Source organism: Vipera berus (genome assembly GCF_964194415.1).
Source record: "Vipera berus genome assembly, chromosome: 11".
Classification (NCBI taxonomy): domain Eukaryota; kingdom Metazoa; phylum Chordata; class Lepidosauria; order Squamata; family Viperidae; genus Vipera; species Vipera berus.
This window is the reverse complement of record NC_138214.1, coordinates 4,619,232-4,642,396: the sequence shown is the minus strand read 5'-3', so window position 1 is coordinate 4,642,396 and position 23,165 is coordinate 4,619,232. Positions and strand designations below refer to the sequence as shown.

Here is a 23,165-nt window from a genome sequence, read left to right as displayed (position 1 = left end):
TTTTAGGGGCATCCAATGTAAAGTGTATCCAATACGTCAGCTGGAATATAAGCCCACCTGCAGCTTTTATTATCAGTTTTTCTCAATCTTAGCAATTCCTTGAAATGTAGTTATTCTGTCAATGACCTTAGCAACTCCCAAGATATGTGGACTTCAGCTCCCAGAATTCCCCAGCCAGCATGTTTATTCTGGGATCTTTGGTTAAACCATGGCTTAATGCACCACTATTTTAGTTGGTATCTATGGTACTAATTGCTATTTGCTTCCAATCTCCCAAGTTTTCATGTCTAAATAGGACCTGGTTACCTAGGGGCAGGAGGCAATGGCTTTAGCCCTGGAGTCAGCCATAAAGATCTTTATTTCCCATCTCACTAGATTAGTAGAGGAGGCAAAGCTGGTTAACCTTAGAATGTGATTTATCTATATCTCACCTTTCTTACTTTGATGGATGTCAGTAACATTTATGAATAAAAAAATATTCAAAGCTGAATCTGCAATTTTTATTTTTAAAGTTAACGCTTTGGATACAGGTTCAGAAACTTCAAAACCAACACAGATGAAAATATACTAGCTAGTATATTAAAAAAGTATAAATTTAGAAAAAATAAGAAAAACTGAAATCAAAATACTTATCCTTTTATGGTATAAAGAACATGAACTACACACAGAGAGAACTTCAGTATACAGAATAACCTGAAAAGTGGACTTTTTACAATTTATACCCATTTCTGCTCTAGTGAGCAGACAGAACACCAAGAAAAGGCAAGTTAATCATTCACCTTATTAAAAAAAATTAAAGAACAAAAAGTCTCTTTAAAGTAGCTTCAAACCGATGGGAGTTTGTGAAAATTGAAGCCATCCTATTTTTACAAACATGAGATCAAAGAGACCATTCTTCAAAAACCCTCAAAATTAGCTCATTGATATTAAGCTGCCCTTTAAAAAAATAAAAAGAATACCAGGAAGTATCCAGAGGTGCATTTTAGGTGTTTTATTTTAAACCTCGCACAACGCACAAATCAGGAGTCGAGCACAAATCCTGGCTTCAAGAACCCATCTATTTTTTATTATTATTATTATTATTATTATTATTATTATTATTATTATTATTATTATTATTATTATTATTATTATTATTATTATTATTATTATTATTATTATTATTATTATGGTTTCCTGTTCCTCCCAATGGGAGTTTGCTCAAGCCGCTGAGTTTCCACGAGCTGGAAATGGGGAGGGGAAAGCATCCAGTTGCGGCAGCCTCTCGGCCCGGCCGCCGACTTCACCGCCCGCCCCTTCCTCCTCGCTTCCGAAAGGCAGAGCCAGGAGCCGGCCCTGGGCGGAGGGAAGGAGGGAAGGAGGGAGGAAGAAGACAGGCGCGCGCGACCCCGACGGGCAAACCCACGAGAGCCGGGAGGCGGGGACCAAAGCTTTCCCCTGCCCGTTTCTTCCTGGTTGGGGAAGGAAAGGGTGGCTCCGCCGGCCGTTCTCCCACTCCGCTTCCGCTTTTCGTCACGTGAGAGGGCCCCCCAACTAAGGAAGCCGACGAGGCTCAATCCCGAGGGGTTAGCCCCCCCCCGCTCCCCGGCATCTGGACTACGGCGAGGGAAAGGAAGCCGAGGAGGCGCCGCTACGGGAGCCGGCGAAGCCTCGGGGTCGCCCCGCCTAGCGAGAACGCGGCCGCCCGGCTCCCCCTCGGCGTTAGGAGCGCTCCAGGTGGCCGGCCGAGCCAGCCCGTCGGCCCGCCAGCGCGGCGCGCCATGGCCGGGCGCTCCAGGCACCCGCCGCTCCAGCAGCCGCCCGGCGACACAATCACTTCCGGTAGGGCAGAGGGCAGAGGGGAAGTGGGCGCCAGGGAGCGGGGTGAGGCGGGGGAGGGAAGCCGGGGCCGGGCCGGAGGGCGGGAAAAGGGGAAGGAGCGGCCAGCCGGACCCCGGTTCCCCGTGTCCCCCCGCCGGTTCCCTCCCCAGCCCGAGCGCGTCGCGAGAGGCGCGGCGGCCTCTTTGGCCAGCCTGCCGGCGGCGCTTCCGGACGGGCGGCCTCCCGGCATGCCGAGCGGCCGGATGTGCCGCCATCTTTAGGCCCCCAGCTTTCTCCGTTCCAGTATTGACAATAACAAGCGGCGATCCTCGCCCGGCGGCCCTCCTTCCCCTCTGCGGGCCGCGAAAGAAGCGGGCGGAGGAAGGGAGCTCGCTTTCCCCCCCCCGCTCCCCGAGGCCGGGCGACAGTGAGAGGGAGAGGAGGGGGCGGCCCCCGGGCGGGAGAGACCGAGAGGACCCTCTCCCCCCACACTTCTGTCCGTTGAGGAAGGGGCAGAGTGGCCGAGCCAGGCCTCGCGGAGTCGGGGGCGGGCTAGGGAAGCGGGGCCCGGCCCGTTTGGCACCGCCGCGAGAGGGAAAGTGCCCCGAGAGGCGAAGGGGAGACGCTTCCAGGCGCTTCCACCACACACCCCCCAGAAGGAAAAGCGGGGAAGGAGGCCTCGCCCGTCCCTTTGCCCCCCCCCCCCGACCACCAGGCCGCGACCTTCCGTGACCAGCGCTGCGCCCGCCCCTCACTGCGTGTCCGTCACACCAGGAGGATTTGATGCCCTTCAGCCTGCTCACCTCTGTGGTGTTCATGTTTCCCACAGGTTTCTCTTCCCCCAACCCCCCAGCAGCAGCAGCAGCAGCGGCGGCGGCTCAGGAGGTCAGACCTGCCACGGATGGTAGCAGCAGCTCCTCCTCCTCCTCCTCCACCACCAAGAAGAGAAAGCTAAATAGTAATAGCAGCAGTAGTGAGAGAGAAGACGTTGACTCCATCTCCTCCTGTTCGTCCCTTCTTTCGAGAAACAGCAGCTCGTCCTTGCCCGCTCTCATTATCACGGCCTCCACGGCCTCCTGTTCTTCCTCCTCCTCCTCCTCCTCCTCAGTGGTTGCTTCTTCCAACCATCACCTGCAGAAGAAGCTGCGTTTTGAGGACTCCTTGGATTTTATCGGACTGGATGTGAAGATGGCGGAGGAGTCTTCCTCTTCGTCCTCCTCGTCGCCGGCTGCCTCTTCGCAGCAGCACCAGCAGCTCAAAAACAAAAGCCTCTTAATCTCCTCAGTAGCTGTGGGACACCACGCCAATGGCCTGACCAAAGCTGCCTCCTCCACTGTCTCCAGTTTTGCGAACAGTAAACCTGGGTCAGCCAAGAAGTTAGTGATCAAGAACTTTAAAGGTAACCAGCTGCTGTCATTCGTAATCTCTTAACGTCTGTATCTGAAGGGGAAACGGCAGCGTAAGGCACGTTTATCACTGTAGCCCCTGGCACAGGATTTGTTCCTCTACAGCTTGATTCCCAAGTGTAGCAGGTTTTCTGCCTACATGCAAAAACCAACTAGCTTATAAGAAAGGAAGACATCTTCAGAGGTTTGGGGAAAGGTGCTTTCTTACCTGTATTATAGTCCTTTTGTTGAACAGTAGTCAATGGGAACCACTGAGGAAGGAACTAGTCTCCCTTCATTTGTACATCCTGTATAGGATGCAGTTGGAGAGTACGGCAAAATCTCGAGTTATTAAAAGAGATGGATATAAGTATTTTGAATATAAATAGATATTAATGGCAACTTGAAGAAACTGCTTACTTAGGTGGACATAAATGTTTATATAGGCAAATGGATATTGTCTTGCATGCTTTGTCAAATTCAGATATGTGAATCTATGCAGTAGAGTTTTAGTTTGTATTAGAGCAGAATAGTACAAAATGAGATGCTGTGTTTTCCCTTTCTACAATCAGTTTGCTTTCCCATGGGTCTGTTACAGTAATTATTTTTTATTACTATGATTCATCACACAGGCAGATGATCAGACTGATTTTGCCATTTTAATCTACCTAAGAAACTGGGATAAGCAGATGGGGTTGTTTAATAATATTAAAGATATCATCACAGGATGTAAGCTGTGTTCTGAATAAAACTGCCTTTTGCAATTGACTGGTGGTGATTTTGTCAATGCTGATGTTCAAGTGGTGCTCCAGTTGTTTTGGGATGACATCCAAGGGGCCTGTTAATTTTGATACTATCTTTGCTTTCTTTTGCCACAGTCATCTGTTTTCATTTGCAGATCTTCGTATTGTCTTCTATATTATTACGTGCTTTTGAGTCACATTTTGATTCTTGGAAACTGGACCAGTTCCAGTTTCTGCAATTTTCTTGGTAAGGTTTTTCAAAATTGGTTTGCCAGTGACTAGCCCAGGGCTGGCTTTGCCCCTAAGCAGTCATCCAAACCGGTGGAGAAAGAAAGCAGGGAATTCTTTAAATGTTTTTCAACAATTTGCCCCCAACTGATCTGGAAAATCTTCCAGAATTGATCAAGAGTGGAGAGGATTTGATGTTCATTTTAACTCAAGTTGAAACTAGATTATCCTGGCATAATTTTGAAATGGATAAAGTAACAAGTGGATATTCTGATCCTCTAAGGTTGAGACAAATACCTTTAGATTCTTTGGTAATTTTCTGTGGCTGTGAAGTTGAAAAGTGTTAGAGTACTTAACGCTATGCATAATCTAGGAGAAAAACATACATTAAACATGGTTTTCTTAAACAAAAGATACTATATTGTACATTATGTGGAATAAATTGACATTTTAAATATGTTTCTCATACATTGTATTACTTCCTGCCTGTATAGTTTTTGGTTCTAAGAAGAATTAAAGCTATGTTTTGTAATTTTGTTTCAGGCAATAAATGCATCTTATATTGTATTGGCTGTCTCTGTTAAATAACTTTTGTATATTAACAAATTACTCAGACATGCCTTCGTTTTGTAGAAGAAATACAATGAATTTTTTAAAACATTGAGCTATATAGAGCAATTTCTGCCTTTATAGACAATTTGTACATTTCCTTGTTTTCAGTTGATAATGATAATTTTAATTTATAACTCATTACATACAATAGATCAATATTCTGCTGACAGTTTGCTTGTTTCTTTTTTGACTTATGTAATCTAAATCTAAGCTGTCTTTGTAATAATGCCGCTTGGTGGGGGGGCGAAATCCCTAATAAGCAGGCATATACATAGAATTAAGGCTATTGCTAAGCACATTGGTTTGTGCTTAAATTGTAAGCCGCCCTGAGTCTTCGGAGAAGGACGGGATATAAATGGGATTAAAAAAAATAAAAATTATACATCATGTACGATCTGTCATTGAAAGCCAATATAATCAGCTGTCCCTAGTTGATTTTCTCTATTTTAAGCTGGTACAAAATAACAAGCAAGAAAAACTTGTGATTTTGAAGCTGAACAGATTAGGTACTCAATTTTTAGGCATTCTGAAATTGATCTGAGACATTGTGACAAGACATAAGGAAGAAATATCCAAGTAGATAACATTCATCTTCAATTTGCGTTACAAAAAAACCTGAATCACAATCAGTATTCTGTATTAATATACTGATAAATCCTCACTAAGAAACCTTACTGACTTGTTCATTGGTTTGAAGCATTTGAGCTTTTATCAGGGGCCAAATCACCAAAATTACCTCTCTCGCTCACAAAGCAAAAATTGGTACTCTACATCACTTTTTTTTAACCTCTGCGTATAAAAATTCTTTCTGGTTTATGAGGTTGTCCAAAAGAAATTATTGAAGTTACTGTTGGAAGCATTACCGTAGGCTTTACAAGTGCTACACCAAATCAAGTTTTCTATGATTTTAAATGATATGTTTGCTGTAAAGAATTCTGTCTTCTTCCAGATAAACCTAAATTGCCTGAAAATTATACAGATGAAACCTGGCAAAAACTGAAAGAGGCTGTAGAAGCAATTCAGAACAGTACTTCGATTAAGTACAACTTGGAAGAACTTTACCAGGTAAGCATTTGTGGATGTGCTTTCCATTCACGAGTGGACCTTGCAAAAATTCAAAGGATTTTCTCCACTTTCTAGGATGTGGTTGAGGTCCCATGTTCACTTTCTAGATGAGATGCAGTCTCAGTTAGACAAATGAGAAAAGTAACAAGAACATCCTCAGAATTCATTATGAGCTGATCTTCATGCTTTCTCCCTGTGGAAATTCTATAATATAAAGTTGTTTTTTGTGAAATGTTCCCGTTTGACTTTCTGTGTGCCATTTTTGGCAATGCCGTGCTGGCCTGGGCCACCATTGCCTTGATAGATACAGGGCAGAATTCCCCCTTTGGGAATGATTGAATCCCCCTTCTGGGTAATGCTGGTTTGATTTAGTTATTTTCTAGCTTGTGCCCTTTTTTGTTCTTTGTTTTTATCATGGTATTCTTTTATTCTGTGTGTTTTTAATCTGTGAAGCGCCCAGGGTTCTAGGGAATTGGGTGATGTGAAATTTTAATAAATAAAATCCACCAGTAAAAGTTCCATTATCAACTACTTCCCAACAAATCAAACACGTCCATTCCTTTCATTGAAAAAAAGCCAGAAAGTGCCCAACAGAGTCTCCAAAGGGATAAATTAAGCCTTTCTGACTACCGATTTGAAAATCAGAGAACAACGCTAAAATATTTCAAGCTCTGCCCTCAGTGCACATCTTTTATCTTATTAGCTTTGTTAAGTACTAGAACAAAAATAAATAAATTTTGTTATAAAAAGTGCTGGTTTATTATATAAATATTTAAACTCTGTACAGTTAAAAATACTAAGACGTTGATATGTAGTTTACTATCATAAGGTTTAATGTTCACAGTAATAAGTATTCTACTGCTTGAAAATTTTTCGCAATCCTCTATTTTAAAAACTTAAACTTGCTTAAGTATTTAATTATAGATACATTTCATGGATATTTTAACAGGTTCATTCTCTGTTCTTCATGGTTTAAATATCAGCTCTTTTTTCCATGTATTGATTTTACTGATCGTCATTGGTTTAAAGTTCTGGATTAGTATTATGAAGAAAATGCTACATCTGGTTAAATTGAGAATTAAATTAGCTTTTACATGAAGACTTGGTAAATCAGTGGGATTTAGTAGGAGTACGGCAAGCCTTATTGATATATCCTGAAGAATCTCTCTGCAGTTGGTTTAACATACGTTAAAATCCACTAAGACTTTGCTTAAGACTTCATAATATGATTATGCGTGCTTCTATAAATCGCCCTCAAACGCAGTCTGTTTATATCTTCCCTTTTAGTTTTACCTTCCAAGGATATCAGGTGCAGATTTTTGGTGTTATTTGGCAGGACATTAATAGTGCGCTCACAACCCACCAGGAACATTGTGAAACTGTGGGATTTTAGATCTTGAAAACTACTGTTTATTTCAAATAGATGCATTATTTCCTTAGGCCAGAAAAATCTGATTTCTATATGAAGCATGACTATTAAAAAAGGATTACATCGGAGGGTTTTTAAGTTGAATAGGTTGGAATTAAAAACAAAAGTGATTGAAATTTTATAAGACCATCGGCATTGTCTTTTAAAATGGTATGAATCTTGTGTTCACTGTCGCGTGATCTAAATGCAGAAAAGTACAGCTTGCTAGCATCCATTTTGTGAACCTCACAGCAATCCCCAGAGTGTGTTGAACCAAAATTGGACCTGGTTTGTGGGGTTATGGATTAAAAATGTGGACCTTGCAGATATGTAAGGCATCTTTTTCATACCTGAGTTTTCTAGAGAAAGCCAGTTTACATACCGGATTTGCAAGTGCAACCTTTGACAAGCCATGTAATGCTGGAATAGTCCTTGAGCCACTAGTCCTATTAAGGGAGGCATTCAGTTTATCAGGAAAAGCATCTTAACTATTAAAAGAATCTTTTAGCTTTTTGTCTAACCAAGGTGACTTAATGTCTTTGAAAGAATTGAGAGAAACTACATGTGCTCTATCACTGTTTTGTTCAGGTTCTGTGTGTGCATGTGAGTGTCCACCATTACACACATATATGTATATGTGGAATTCTATCAAGGCCTTAGCAGACCCTCTGATTTAGTATATATTCAGAGCTATATTTTGGAAAGCAAAGCAGCTGCATTTTCTGTCGACATGATTTGTCTGGGTCTATTTTTAATACCTTGAGTTAAAAATAGCCACATGGTTGCTGGTAACTAAAGACTAAATAAAACCATTCTCCCTAAGACCAGCAGAACTGGTAAATGGATCTACTTCTAATTATGCTTTTTTCAGTACCATTATCCAAGTCCTGGCAGGGGTTTAAGGTTTTCTCTCTCTCTCTCTCTCTCTCTCTCTCTCTCTCTCTCTCTCCACATGTCAAACTATTGAGACACACCTATTGTTTCTTGACACCTTGCTTCCTCTGCTGGTAAACAGAAAATGCATTCTCCATTGCTGATATGTTAGGCAAAATAAGGAGGAAAGTGAGAGATGTAATTCTTCTATTTTCTTTCTTTTTCCTTTTTTTTTTTTTAGGCTGTTGAAAATCTTTGCTCCTACAAAATTTCTGCAAATTTGTACAAGCAATTAAGGCAGATTTGTGAAGACCATATCAAAGCACAGATCCATCAGTTCAGAGAATATCCTTTATAATAAATATTCCATACAAATGGAAAGCATCCTGGAACTTTGTCAACCATTTTTAGCAATCCTCATGGATTAAGAAATGTGGTACTTTTGGCAACTACAAAGTACCTTAAAATATTCCAGCAGAAGAGAAATTTATGTTACTTGCCAACTAATCAGTTTAATTATTAAACTGAATATGGCACATTCTTCCTGGAACTTGCCATGTGTACGTGGATACTCACATTTAAACATTTGGGAGCAGAATATTAAGCTAATAAGTAAGCTTCCACTAAAGCGGTGTCAATGACACATCCACTGTTTTTAAAAAATATTCTTAACTGCTTCCTCAAGGATTCATTGGACAGCGTTCTTTTTCTTAAGAAAATAGACAAATGTTGGCAAGACCACTGTAGACAGATGGTAAGTCTTCTTTGTTTGCTAAAAGTTTCTAAAAGCTTGGAACTAAAGATGGGTATCTTCTATCTATGGCATTTGAAAACTTTCCCTGGAGGAACTGGGTCTATCTGAGACTGCATGAAGGGTTAGATGAAGGGGGCAACTTTAAGAATGGCTGACACGGAAATTCTGGGAGCCGAAGTCTACAACTCTTAAAGCAGCTGAGGTTGGACACGGCTGGATTAGATGGCTCCTCAGAAAAAGAGGATTGAGCATTCATGGACAGTTTAACTAATCTTTTTGTATTGTTAACTATGTCCAAAAAAAAAAAGGATTGGAGGGGAGTCATACTGAGGGGAATTTAAGAATTGGATTCAGGTTTATCTCAACTGTATCAGCTCTTTCTGTTGAAGGTTAGTGAATAGCAGAAACTTCTAGAAATTTTTTTTTCTCAACAGGAAATGGGAGACCTGTTGAGAATACCTTTCACACACACACCCTGAAATATTTACCTGTGGGGGTCATTAAAAAGATCTGTGCTGCTGTCCATAAGTTCTTTGTGAAGTATTTGACTTTTCACACTGGCAGTCAATAAGCACGGATATCTGGAAGTAAATTCCCTTCAATTAAGTGGCTCTCCCTTCCAAATTGATGTATCTGGACGAAGGCAGTTAAATGATCTTATGTTCTATTCATCCAATAAATATAGAGTTTAAAATTAGTCAACATGTGACGGGTTTTTTTCTTTCTTTCTTACAGATAATGATTAGAAGTATCTTTTTGTTCCTGGATCGAACCTACGTTCTCCAAAATTCAATGCTGCCATCAATTTGGTGAGTGCGAAAAAAGTAGTATTGACTTTCCACTTCCGAACTCTTTGTCAAGCTATTGATTAGTAGTTTTTCTATCCGGGTGGAGTGACGGCACGTCCACAGTGAGTAGAGAACCTTAACAAAACAAGAAAATGTGCTCCCTTTCGTTCGTGTATTCCCTCCTGCCAAGACCTTCATTAAAATGTCTGGGTTTGGGTTGTATTCAAAAGCCGGTTCAAATAAGTAGCAAACTCTTTGATGTCATAATGAATGTGAGGCCAACATGATGACTAGAATGTTACCTGGGTCTCACCTGTAATGTCTGAAGTGGCTTACCTGGTTCCTCAAGTTACACACCTTTGTGGTTATAAGCTGTGGGGTATAAATCAGCACGTTCTCCCAAAGCAACAACTTCTTCATTACAGGTCGTCCTCGCGACCACAAGTGAGCCCAAAATTTCTGTCACTAAACAAGACAGTCGTTAAGTGGGTTTTGCCCCATTTTTATGACCTTTCTTGCCACAGTGGTTAAGTGAATCAGTTAACCACGCTTGTTAAGTGAATCTGGCTTCCCCATGGACTTTGCTTGTCAGAAGGTTGCAAAAGGGGATCACGTGACCCCGGGAGACAACTGCGCCCGTCATAAATTTGCACCATTTGTCAAAAGAACCTGAATTTTGATCACGTGATTTTTTTTTGGGAGATGCTGCAGTGGTTTTATAAGTAGTGTGAAAAATGGTCCTAAGCCCCTTTTTCTAGTGATGTTGTAACTCTGAATGGTCACTAAATGAACTGTTGTAAGTCAAGGACCACCTGTAATTGGCTTAAATCATGACTTAGTAAAACCAGCGAACACAACAGCCGACTCTTTTGTTCTTTTTTTTTTCTTCTTTTTTCCTTCCACCCTTTCAGGGATATGGGTCTCGAATTGTTTAGGACTCATATAATTAGCGACCAGAAAGTCCAAAACAAAACCATTGATGGCATTCTTCTCTTGATCGAGAGAGAAAGAAACGGCGAGGCTATCGGCAGGAGTCTGCTTCGCAGCCTGCTAAGCATGCTTTCAGATTTGCAAGTAAGAGCCATCCGTCGTGGTAAAATTTGCCTAAAAAACGTATTGAGACTTGAGCTGTGGGAGCATTCTGAAAGGAACGATCTGTTTCTGTTCCCTTCAGATTTATCAGGATTCTTTTGAGCACAGATTCTTGGAAGAAACCAACCGTCTCTACGCCGCAGAAGGACAGCGGCTCATGCAAGAAAGAGAGGTACTTTTATTATTATTAACTCCGAAGCACCAGTTCTAACTCCTCCTCTTGTGAGCAAATGTCTTTCCCTCTTCCCCACCCTTCCAGAGAAATCCCCGTTTCTGTCTGTTGCAATTTTTCTCCATAACTTACTCAAATCTTCCAGGTCCCAGAATATCTCCATCATGTCAATAAACGCTTGGAAGAAGAGGCAGACAGGATTATAACTTACCTGGATCAAAGCACTCAGTAAGTGTTTGTGGCTTTCTTTATGGGGCCACTTAGGTTCCTGGTGGCAAAACCCTATTTATTTTTGCTTCTCTCCCCAACCCTACAGCACCCTGTAATATCAGTAATCTTAATTATCAGGGGCTGCTTTGTTTGAAATTGACCTCTTCTTGTCAATTCTGTTACAAGAAATGATAGATGTCCACTTGCAGAGCCCAAAGAGCGTGAATCTTGGCGTACCTGTTCAGTGGCTTTTTGTTTCTGCTCGTTTTCTGCCCCTCTAAAGAAGGCAAGAAAGATAAAAGAGAATGCAAAATAGCTTTTTAAAAAAAAATAGGATAGACCACGGTAATGTGGTTGGAAAATGTCGGTGCTTAAACTGTGACAATTCCTGGTGTTTGGATTAAATGGATAATTTGAACGGTATAGGGTCTCTTCCTTGAGCAGAGGGCTGGACTAGAAGACCTCCAAGGTCCCTCCCAGCTCTATTCTGATTAATTGGTTAATAATAGGTTTGTAATTCTAAATGCTTTTTTTTACCTGTAGGAAACCTCTAATTGCCACTGTAGAAAAACAGTTGCTAGGTGAACATTTAACATCCATTCTACAGAAAGGTAAATCCATCTATCTTTATAGAAATCTTTGCTTACTGCTTCTTCGGGGCTTTTGGTTCCCTAAGATGGGTGGAAATAATCCAGTCAGGTGCTGATTCTGACAAACCCACACACACACTGTATTCCAGCGGGACCTGCAGGTCACATTCCCCTTATGGGAAGAAAGGAAACAAAAGAATGCCGTTGGTTGTGCTTTGCAATACCGACTTCTTTACTTTACTTTACTTTTATTAAATTATTATTTAATTTACTTATTATTTATTCTGCTAAGAATAGCCAAGGGAAATACGGATGCAGCTATTTCAAAAGGACAGTGGTGGCTGGATCAGACTCAACTGCCAGCTCTAGGGTTTGAAAGCACAACGTTGGCCAAGCCTTAGTTATTTATCTTACCAGGGCAGAGAAAATGTGGAAAGCTTTCAGGTGACTGACAGTTCACTTTTTCCCTTTTAAACTTTGAGTTGTGCTCCATAAAACAAAAGATTATGTTAAGGGGAAATCTTAAGAATTGGAGGGGGGGAGGTTACTCAGGATCTTTATTTGCAGCTCTAGACCTTCTATGCCAGGGGTCCCCAACCTTGGCAATTTTAAGATTTGTGGAATTCTTAAAAGTTGCCAAGGTTGGGGACCCCTGCTTTTTGCAGCTGCTAAAAATAAGGGTCATTCTGCCTCCCCCCCCATTTGGAGGCAGGAACCAAACAACAGTGGTATTCTAAATCTTAAAATAGATTCAACACATAAGAAGAAGAATCTTATAATTCTCCCAAACTTAACAGAATATGGAAAATCCTGATCTGTCTCATGCAGATAACATGATCCTATCCGTGTTATGCCATCGCCCGGCCCACTGCTTTACCCCAGACCAAAATTTAAGAGGGGCTCTCATAAAGAGTTGTTAATAGAGGTTTATCAGACAACCCTAGCCAGCTTTTGCTGGAATCATGGTTATTATTACAGATGGAAATCCTGTCAAGGGAACTCTTATGAAAATTCAGAAATGCTTCTGAAAGTAAAGTGGGTTATTTTTTTTAATCCTTCCTAACATTGCAGACTATTAAAAGTCTTGAATGTGCTCTGTCTAAACACGGTGTTATATTTTTTTTGAAACACTATGCTTTAAATATTCTTCCACCAAGAAAATTCTGGAGACATAAAATGTTCTTTTCTCCCATTTCAAATTTAAGTTTGAAATGTTTTGTCTCAGTCAGCCTGCATGAACTTAGAATCGTGTTACCTTAATTTTTGCAGGTTTAAATCATCTCCTGGATGAAAATCGAATTCAAGATTTGTCACTACTCTATCAGTTGTTTAGCAGGGTCAAAAATGGAGTACAGGCTCTCTTACAGCAGTGGATTGAATACATAAAGGTAATTGTGCCTGGCTAATTTTCTTAAATTAAGTTGTAGGGATAAATTTAGATTTGTTAAAATAAACAAAAATAATTTCATGGTTATGAACGTAGAGGTCAAAGAAAATTACATGTATTTTTTTCTCCCACATAGACACCTCACTTGCATAAATCGTGGCATTTTGAAGTTGGGTGGTCTGTTAAAATAATCTAACCTGTATTGATTCCTCCAAGGAATTTGCAACTTCAGTGGGAAGGTTTTATCTTTGTTGAATCAATGGGATTTTGCTCCCAAATGGAGCATTTTCATTGCTTATGTTTTCAGGAAATTCTTGTATTTGGGAAGCATTTCTACCCAAGTACAAAATGGTTCTCTCTAAAACAGCGTGACAAGACTAGCATATAAATAGGCATTCTAACTTGGTTTTGCTGCTAATTTCCTTGGAATCTTCAGGGGTTTGGGTTTTTTTGTTTTTATTAACTTGCTATCAATTATATTAAGAACAAACACCCTTTTTCATGTTTCTTTAGGCATTTGGTAGCACCATTGTCATTAATCCCGAAAAGGACAAAACGATGGTCCAGGAGCTGCTAGATTTCAAGGATAAAGTGGATCACATCATCGACATCTGTTTTTTGAAAAACGAGAAGTTTGTCAACGCCATGAAAGAAGCTTTTGAAACGTTCATCAACAAGCGACCCAATAAACCCGCTGAACTCATAGGTACAGCAGCATCGTTCCTCCTCCAGGAGTTGCCAGATAGGATGTTAAAAGGGATTATAACTCAAAATCCCCGAGGTTGTTTGTGTTCAGGGCTGGAGGATGTCCCGGTTTTGGGATTCAGCCTCTTGATGCCTGTAGCTTCAAAAAGAGATGTAAAAAAAAATTCAGGTAGTCCTAGAATAGAATAGAATAGAATAGAGGGACCTTGGAGGTCTTCTAGTCCAGCCCCCTGCTCAAGTAGGAGAACCTATACCATCTCAGACAGGTGACTTTCCAGTTTCCTCCTCTTAAAAACCTCCAGTGATGATAGAGCACCCACGATTTCTGGAGGCAAGCTTGTTAAAAGTTAGCAACACGCCTGTTAAGTGAATCGGGTTCCTCCCGTTGACACTGCTTGTCAGAAGGTCACAAAAAGGAGATCACATGACCCCGGGACGCGGCAACCATCATAAATATGAATCCCTTGCCAAGTGTCTTGAGTTTTGATCAAGTGACCGCAGGGAGGCTGCAACGGTGGTACCCGAAAAACAAGTCATAAGTCAAAATAGAGCCTTGGTGGAGCAGTGGGCTAATGCCTCCTTAAGTAACACCAGCTGCCCGCAATTAGTGCAGGTTCGAGTCCCACCAGGCTCAAGGTTGACTCAGCCTTCCATCCTTCCAAGGTAGGTAAAATGAGGACCCAGATTGTTGGGGGCAATTAAGCTGACTTTGTAATAATGCCGCTGGGGGTGGGGGCCGAAAGCCCTAATAAGCAGGCATATACATAGAATGAAGGCTACTGCTAAGCACATTGATTTGTGCTTCTTAGATTGTAAGCCGCCCTGAGTCTTCGGAAAAGGGCGGGATATAAATGGGATTTTTTTAAAAAATAAAAAAATAAAATAAAAAATTTCAGGCTGCAGGTTTCACTCCCTGCTTCAACCACTCCTGGCCTAAGCCTAAAAGAATTGGGGTTAATTTAGGATAAATGATTGTCGGTTAGATGAACAAAGGGACTGTTCCCTATCTATGATCTTGAATAAATATTTGGATCCATTATTCAAATCTGCACCCCTGGTGTGTTTCTCTCTTCCCCCCCCCCCCCTTTTCATCTCTAGCTAAATATGTGGATTCAAAACTTCGGGCGGGCAACAAAGAAGCTACTGATGAAGAGCTTGAAAAAATGCTGGATAAAATAATGATCATATTTAGATTCATTTATGGTAAGAGCTGGGCTTTCTTTTTAATATTGATCAGCCATTGCTTGTGAACAGATTTAGGTGTTGCATACAACGTTGTGCCTATTAATGTCTTACCTGTAAGTGGTTGGGGTTTTTTTCTTTGTTTTAATCATAACATAACGTCTGCAAACAAGCGCTTTAAACTTCACGTAAACCGCTTTAAACTTGATTGTATTGATTTTTGTAAGAGTTGTCAAAGTCTGGAATATCCTAAGCGATTCAGTTCTCTCAGCTACTAACTTTCACCGTTTTAATTCCAACTGAACTTCTGTGGACCTTGTCCCATATTTTAAGAGGCTCCTAAGGGGACCTGCATAAGTGCACTAACTTGCCTATCACCCCATCATATTTTGGTGTTGTTTTTTTTAAGTTTGTTCATTCAAATTTGTAATTTTCATTGGACAAGTTAAAAATAAAATAAAATTAGCTAGTAAGCCCATCCTTCCCCTTTTCTCAAAACAAATTGGGTTGGGGAAGTGCAAATTGGTGATGCCCAGAACAAAAGAAAAATCCCAAACCAACAAGTTGCTGATGCCTAGAGGTCTATTACATGACAGCTTTAGACCAGGGGTATCCAGCATTGGCTACTTTAAGACTTGTGAACTTCAACTCCTGGAATTCTGGGAGTTGAAGTTCATAAGTCTTAAAAGTTGCCAAGGTTGGATATCTCTGCTTTAATGATGGGTCTAAACCACAGGTGTGCAACCCGCGGCTCCGGAGCCACATGCGGCTCTTTCAGCCGTCTCCTGTGGCTCCCAGTCCTCTGCCATGTGCAGTCCAAAAAAAAAAGTGGGACTAAAAAAGTTCAATCAATTCAAATATGCAGGGTAGGTGCATATCTCGCCTTGGCTCCACTCTTCAGTCAAATCCTGTTCTGCGCATGTGCGCATGTACACACATGCGCACACATTTTTTGCGGCTCCCAGTTTTTCCTTTTGTGAGGGAACCGGTTCTGAGTGGCTCTTTCACTGTTTCAGGTTGCTGACCCCTGGTCTAAACCAAGGGTTTAGACCATGGCACTTTTATGACTTGTGGACTTCAATTCCCAGAATTCCTGAGCTAGCCATGCTGGCTCAGGAATTCTGGGAGTTGAAGTCCACAAGTTATAAAAGGGTCCAAGTTCCCCACCCTGGTCTAAACCAACTTTCTGTTTCTACAGGAAAGGATGTTTTTGAGGCCTTTTACAAAAAAGATCTCGCCAAGCGACTCTTGGTAGGCAAAAGTGCATCTGTAGATGCTGAAAAATCCATGCTGTCAAAACTCAAACATGGTAAGCGTGTTTTTTTTAATGCACCTTACACAAATGTTGCTCATGTCACTTGTAACCTGACAATTTACCCATTTTAATAAGGAGTCTTTTCCGATACAAAGTTAAACCTACGTAAAAACAAACAAACAAAACAGAACTGGTGAAGCTTTTCTGCTTGCAAAAATGGTTACAGGCATTCATAAATTTTATTTCTTTTCTGGGTGTTTCCTGTCTAATCCTGGCATGCTAATTGTGTCACATTCTGCATTTTAAATCTAAGATTGAATCTCCTGAAGCTGTTTTACAGCCTTAAATCAAGACTCCTGTGCAGTTGGTTTTCCTAGCCTGTAACCGAAGCGCAGAATGAGTGAAATGCTTACAAATATATTGCATTTTGTTTATAAAACCTAAGTACAGCTGTTGCCTGCCATACCTTGTAATGCAGTAATGCAATGTCAGTCTAGTAAAACAAGGATGGTATTTTGTTCCCCCTCCCCCCCTTCGGAGTTTGGGAGAATTGTTCGTAATTTAATTTAATTTTATTTTTAGATTTATATACCGCCCTTTCCCGAAGGACTCAGGGCGGTTTACAGGGTATTTTAAAATCAGCAATACAAATACAAAAGTTAAAAAAACAATTAAAAAAGATTAAATTATCCCTTAAAATAAAAACCCCGGTTAAAAAATTCTCAGCCTGGGCCGGAGAGCTCAAAGAGCCAGGTCTTCAGGTCCCGGCGGAATGAATGCAGGTCAGGGGCAGTCCTAAGCTCCACCGGCAGCTGGTTCCAAAGGGCAGGCGCACCCACAGAGAAGGCCCTACCCCTGGGTGTTACCCGCCGGCAGTCTTTTACCGGCGGCACCCTGAGGAGACCCACCCTGTGGGAGCGCACAGGACGAAGGGAACTTGATGCTGGCAGCAGGTGTTCCCTCAAATATCCCGGACCCTCGCCATTTAGGGCTTTATAGGTCATCACCAGCACCTTGAATCTCACCCGGAGGGCAACCGGAAGCCAATGCAGCTCACAGAGTAGAGGTGTTACACGGGAGTATCGGGAAGCCCCCATCACAACTCGCGCGGCCGCATTCTGCACCAGTTGGCAACTGAGTGGTTATACTATAGGTTTTTGTGCCTTCTGCCTCAGACTAGAGGAAAGTTTGCAGCTCATTTGCTACGATAAAGTCAAATTATGCCCAGCCCTTCTGACCCTACAGGTGGACAAGTTGCCCGTCTCTGTCTTAGGATGCTTATAAGGTGCTATCCTATACTTCTGCAGTTTGGTCTGCCACAGGAAGTCCTCAACTTACGATCACAATAGACCCCCCCAAAAAAAATTTATGTTGCTAACGGAGAGATTTGTTGAGGGAGTTTCGCCCCACTTGACAACTTTTCTTGCCACAGTTGTTCAGCGAATGACTCCGGTTGTTAAGTTTGTAACCCGGTTGTTAAGTGAATTTGGCTTCCCCATTGATTTTGCTTGTCAGAAGGTGGCAAAAAGGGGGTCCCGTGAGCCCAGGAACACTGCGACCGCCCTAAATATGAGCCAGTTGCCAAGTGTTATTAATTTGGATCCTGTGATCAGGGATTCTGCAATGGTAGTTAAGTCTGAAAAGAATGGTCCTAAGTCACTTTTTCCCAGTGCTGTTGTAACTTTGAATGGTCACTAAATGAACTGCTGTAAGTCGAGGACTGCCTGCATCGTGTATCTGCCGCCACAATTGGGCTAACAATGCTACCACAATCTTCAGCAGTTCCAAAACAGAATACTTGTAAAAAAAAGCATCCAGTTGCAGGAAGACCTTTAAATATTAAATGTTTTTAATATTTTATCACTGCGGCTTGTTAGTTTAATCTTTTTTTTAACATTTGTATTATTGTTGTTAGCCGCCCTGAGTCCTTCGGGAGAAAGGGCGGCATATAAGTCCCAAAAATAAATAAATAAAAAAGAAAGAAAGAAAGAAAGAAAGAAAGAAAGAAAGAAAGAAAGAAAGAAGAAAGAAAGAAAGAAAGAAAGAAAGAAAGAAAGAAAGAAAGAAAGAAAGAAAGAAAAAAAGAAAGAACGTGCGTCACTAAGCAGGTGCCAAGTGATGAGGATAAAATGTTTTTTAATAATGCTTTTAACTTAACTCCTTTCTTACAGAATGTGGCGCAGCTTTCACCAGCAAACTTGAAGGAATGTTTAAAGACATGGAGCTCTCTAAAGATATTATGATACAGTTTAAGCAAGTAAGGACACAGAGTCTGCCACGTTTCCCTTTTGCAAACATCTCCTCCCTGCACCTTCTCTTTCTATTCTCCTAGTCTTCTTTTTTTTTTTTTTTGTAATACCCTTCATATTTTACTATGGAGTTACTGTGGGGAAGTCCTGGATAAAAGAACTGGGTCCCTGATTCATTATGTAACTCTCTGGTGACCTTGCCAGTTTCCCAGGACCCTTAAAAGTGCTGCGAGAATCAAATGAGGCAAACCTCAAAGAAGTCCTTTCTAAGTAGTTTGGGGAAAATAATGCAAATGTGCTTGTAATTCTGAACGGTCCTTTTTTATGTCTTGGATTCTGCCGTAGTATATGCAAAATCAGAATGTACCCGGTAACATTGAACTCACCGTGAATATCTTGACTATGGGCTACTGGCCTACGTACGTGCCTATGGAGGTCCACCTACCGTCAGAGGTAAGACAATTGTACAGTAGTTTTGAAATGGAAGAATTCTCTTAATTCTTCAAGGATCAGATAAGGAGAGGAATGCCGTAGTTAATAATTAAACTTTATCAGTGTGGTTATGATTCCCCTTTTTCAATCAGTGAAACTAACAATTCAGAACTGGAGGTGAGCACATAAATCTAATTGGTTTTGTTATAAACTGCCGGTATGAAAATCATTTAGCGAAGGCGGCACTCGGATTAAAAAGTGCAATTATAGGTTCAGCTTGAGTCAAACAGCAAGGAAGTAGAGAAAGAAAATAAATAAATTAAAAAGTAGTAGGTTTATTTTATCTTTAAAGTCTGTATTTCCATTCTGCTTAGATGGTGAAGCTGCAGGAAATATTTAAGACTTTTTATCTGGGAAAACACAGCGGCAGGAAACTTCAGTGGCAATCAACATTAGGACACTGTGTGCTGAAAGCTGAATTTAAAGAGGTAACGTTTGCTTTGGGGTAATTTTTCCCATACGTGGAAATCATTTTGCAGCTTTGAAAGACGTACCAGAAATTTTTTTTTAAGCAAATCTTACTTGGGTCCCTAAACTATTCAGCTGCCTTGAACTCGAAATGCTTCACAGATAGTCCTCAACCATATTTGGGACTAGAATTTCTGTTGCTAAGCAAGGCAGTTGCAATGGTCATAAGTGCGAAGACCGGATGTAAGTCACTTTTTCAGTACCAATATTACTGTCATGGCTAGCTGGGGAATTCTGGGAGTTGAAGTCCACACAGAACCAGTGGAACTCCTGGCCTCCAGAAGTTATGAATGCTCCAATACTGGAAGTTTTTAAGAAGAGATCGGGCAGCCGTTTGTCTGAAATGGTATAGGGTTTCCTGCCTGAGTAGGGGGTTGGACTAGAAGACCTCCAAGGTCCCTTCCATCTCTATTCTATTCTATTCCTATTCTATTCATCTTCACGCAAGCAAGGTTGAGAAATGCCGACATAGATTATAAGACCTTTCGTGTTGTGATAATGACAGCGATAATTACAGATGTTATCTCTGCAAGTACTCTGGCACAGATCATCTGGAAGCAAGTATTTCACACCATGAAAGGCACTCGACGTGGCTTTGTTCAATTCTTGTTTTCTTTCCGGCAGGGCAAGAAAGAGCTCCAGGTGTCTTTGTTCCAGACTTTAGTGCTACTCATGTTTAACGAAGGCGAAGAATTCAGCTTAGAAGAAATAAAACAAGCAACTGGAATAGGTCAGTGTCGGTGGCTGCTTGTGACGTCTGAGCAGGCGCAGCTCAGATGCTGACGTGTGCACGCCTCTCCCTCTCTGTGTGTGTTTGTCTTCTCTCTGTGTTACAGAGGACGGAGAGCTAAGGCGGACCCTCCAGTCGTTAGCCTGCGGCAAGGCCCGAGTGCTGGCGAAAAGTCCCAAAGGCAAAGACGTGGAAGATGGAGACAAATTCACTTGCAACGATGACTTCAGGCATAAGCTGTTCCGGATAAAAATCAATCAGATCCAGATGAAGGAAACGGTAATTTGTTTTCCTTTCAGACTTCCTTCAGAAATATCCCTTGGGCACTGGTCTAAAAGAAATTGTTGTTGTTAGCTGCGAAGTCGTGTCCTACCCATCGCGACCCCATGGACAACGTTCCTCCAGGCCTTCCTGTCCTCTACCATCTTATGGAGTCCATTTAAGCTCACGCCTACTGCTTCAGGGACTCCATCCAGCCACCTCGTTCTCTGTCATCTTCTCTTGCCCTCAATCTTTCCCAGCATTAGACTCTTCTCCAGTGAGTCCTTCCTTCTCATTAGGTGGCCAAAGTATTTTGAGTTTTAGCTTCAGGATCTGGCCTTCTAAAGAGCAGTCAGGGTGGATCTCCTCTAGGACTGACTGGTTTGATTGCCTTGCAGTCCAAGGGACTCGCAGGAGTCTTCTCCAGCACCACAGTTCAAAGGCCTCAATTCTTTGGCGCTCGGCCTTTCTGTATAGAAATAGATACCCTAAAAACCCAAACCCTGATACTATTAAACATCCCAAACATAAATGAAGTATAATTTAAATTAATTTGCTCTTTTCCAACCTGACGCCTTCTGAGATTTTTGAATTGTATCTCCTGGTGCCAGGCTGGGAAAGGCTGCATTCACCTCCTGTTCGCTTTTCATAGGCCAAACTTTTGTTTTGTTTTTTCTTGACTTCCACAGGTAGAAGAACAAGCGAGCACTACGGAGAGAGTTTTTCAGGATCGCCAGTACCAAATTGATGCCGCAATCGTGAGAATCATGAAAATGCGCAAGACACTTACCCACAACCTGCTTGTCTCTGAAGTGTACAACCAGCTGAAATTCCCAGTAAAGGTAGATCTCTTATATATGTCTGGGCTTAATTCTTAAGTAGAGGGTATGTTTGAGACACAGCTCTTCCTAATTTTGGCTTATCAGCAAATAAACATCATCATGTTGCATGCTGTTCCCCTTGTTTTATTTATTTTTATCCAGCCTTGATTATTTTTATAAATATCTCAAGGCAGTGAAGATACCTAGTACTCCTTCCTCTTCCTATTTTCTTCACAACAACACCCTGTGACTGTGAGGTGGGACCAGCACAAAGTCAGCCAGCCGGCTTTCATGCCTTAGTCAGGACTAGAACTTACCTCTTCCACCTTGTACCCTTCACCATTGGGCCAAACTGGCTTTACTCTGTCCGTTGGCTCCTCTTTATAAGTGATGGAACAAAAATAACTCTTTTGTTCAAGCTGTGAATGTTTGAGTTGCTATTCTCAAAAGAGGTTCTAAAGCTAAGGACAATTTGTTGTTTCTGGCTTTGGCTTCACCTGACAGGAACAAACCAGAGTTAGGTTGCATTCAGTGAAACTACTACAGATGGAGCTATCTGACTGTTAGCTGTGCCCATTAACAGAGATCTAGCCAGACTGATTAGATTGGCAGGACCAGCGTGCAAACTCACTAATAAGCCAGAATTCTGGGCAAATGTAACCGTCCTTTGCTTCTGGTAGTGCTTCCTTGAAAATCAAACCATCCATTTACTTTGGCATCCAGGTTAGCTAAATGATTTCCTTCTTTTAGGGTGGCAGGGGCTTTTCTCAAGGTAATAACTTTCCATTTCAAATAAAGTCAAAAGTAGTTCTTTACCTAGGTAAAGGTAAAGGTTCCCCCGCACATGCGTGCTAGTCGTTTCCGACTCTAGGGGCCGGTGCTCATCTCCGTTTCAAAGCCGAAGAGCCAGCGCTTGTCCGAGGACGTCTCCGTGGTCATGTGGCCGGCATGACTAGATGCCAAAGGCGCACAGAACGCTGTTACCTTCCCACCGTAGTGGTCCCTATTTTTCTACTTGCATTTTTACGTGCTTTTGAACTGCTAGGTTGGCAGAAGCTGGGACGAGTAACAGGCGCTCGCTCTGCTACGCGGCACTCGGGATTTGACCCGCCAAACTGCCGATCTTCTGAACGACAAGCTCAGCGTCCTAACCCACTGAGCCACCTTTAGCTAGGTAGAGCTAAATACACGTCCGCATTCTGTAGACATCAAAAGTACGAATACATTTCAGTCCTGTCAATCCAGACGCACCAGATAAAACCAGCATGCTGATGTCAAATGTGTCTTTTTAAACGTGCTTCATCAGTTCTTTTAAATCTGTTTTTTTCCTCTTATGCATTGTTTCTAACTTCTCGTATTGCTTTTCAGCCCGCTGACCTTAAGAAGAGAATAGAATCTTTAATTGACAGAGACTACATGGAAAGAGACAAGGAGAACCCCAATCAGTACAACTACATTGCATAAACACACAATGAGCCTTTTTTTTCCTTTTCTGCACACTGATGTTCTTGGTTACTGATGGATAAACGAGCCTGTTGATCCCATTAAATTAACCTTTTTCTACTACCAGTGACTGAATGAAAGCAGCCTAACGGGATGACGGGCAAGGGGGAAGAAATATAGTCGAGTGGTCTTTTTTTCAGTGGCTTTACATGCCTGTTTAAAGAGTAGTATTTACATTTTTACAAAGAATGCTGTTGAACTCTTTGCATGATTTTTGGTATGAACTGCAGAAGATTGTAAGCAAGTATCTGGTCTGTAATTCCACCCATTCCTTCAGGTCTAAAGGGACAGTCTCTTTAGCACATCGCTCTCCTCCCATTTTGAAAAAAAACTTAAAATGCGTAGCGATTTTATTAAGCAAACGCCCCAAGTTACAACCTTTTTTTAAAAAA

At 41.6% G+C, this 23,165-nt stretch overlaps 1 protein-coding gene across 1 annotated transcript; it reads left to right on the top strand.

Annotated features, from left to right (window-relative positions):
- Positions 1-441: 441 nt before the first annotated feature.
- Positions 442-22,833, top strand: CUL4B (cullin 4B). Its single transcript, XM_081336511.1, has 21 exons — positions 442-1,821; positions 2,630-3,199; positions 5,718-5,833; positions 8,356-8,459; positions 8,799-8,868; positions 9,604-9,677; positions 10,568-10,730; positions 10,831-10,920; positions 11,066-11,148; positions 11,674-11,741; positions 12,990-13,108; positions 13,621-13,813; positions 14,911-15,015; positions 16,193-16,303; positions 18,421-18,506; positions 18,844-18,951; positions 19,305-19,418; positions 20,083-20,188; positions 20,295-20,467; positions 21,139-21,291; positions 22,639-22,833. Exons 1-21 carry the CDS (start codon positions 1,761-1,763, stop codon positions 22,732-22,734), a joined length of 2,763 nt encoding a protein of 920 aa, XP_081192637.1. The 5' UTR covers positions 442-1,760; the 3' UTR covers positions 22,735-22,833.
- Positions 22,834-23,165: the final 332 nt, after the last annotated feature.

Bases quoted from the DNA above. Each gene is read 5' to 3' on its own strand.
- CUL4B (XM_081336511.1), top strand. From the start codon at position 1,761: ATGGCCGGGCGCTCCAGGCACCCGCCGCTCCAGCAGCCGCCCGGCGAC. The intron at 8,460-8,798 runs ATATCCTTTATA...CTGCTTCCTCAA, and splicing joins CAGATCCATCAGTTCAGAGA to GGATTCATTGGACAGCGTTC. The intron at 18,952-19,304 runs GTAAGACAATTG...CATTCTGCTTAG, and splicing joins AGGTCCACCTACCGTCAGAG to ATGGTGAAGCTGCAGGAAAT.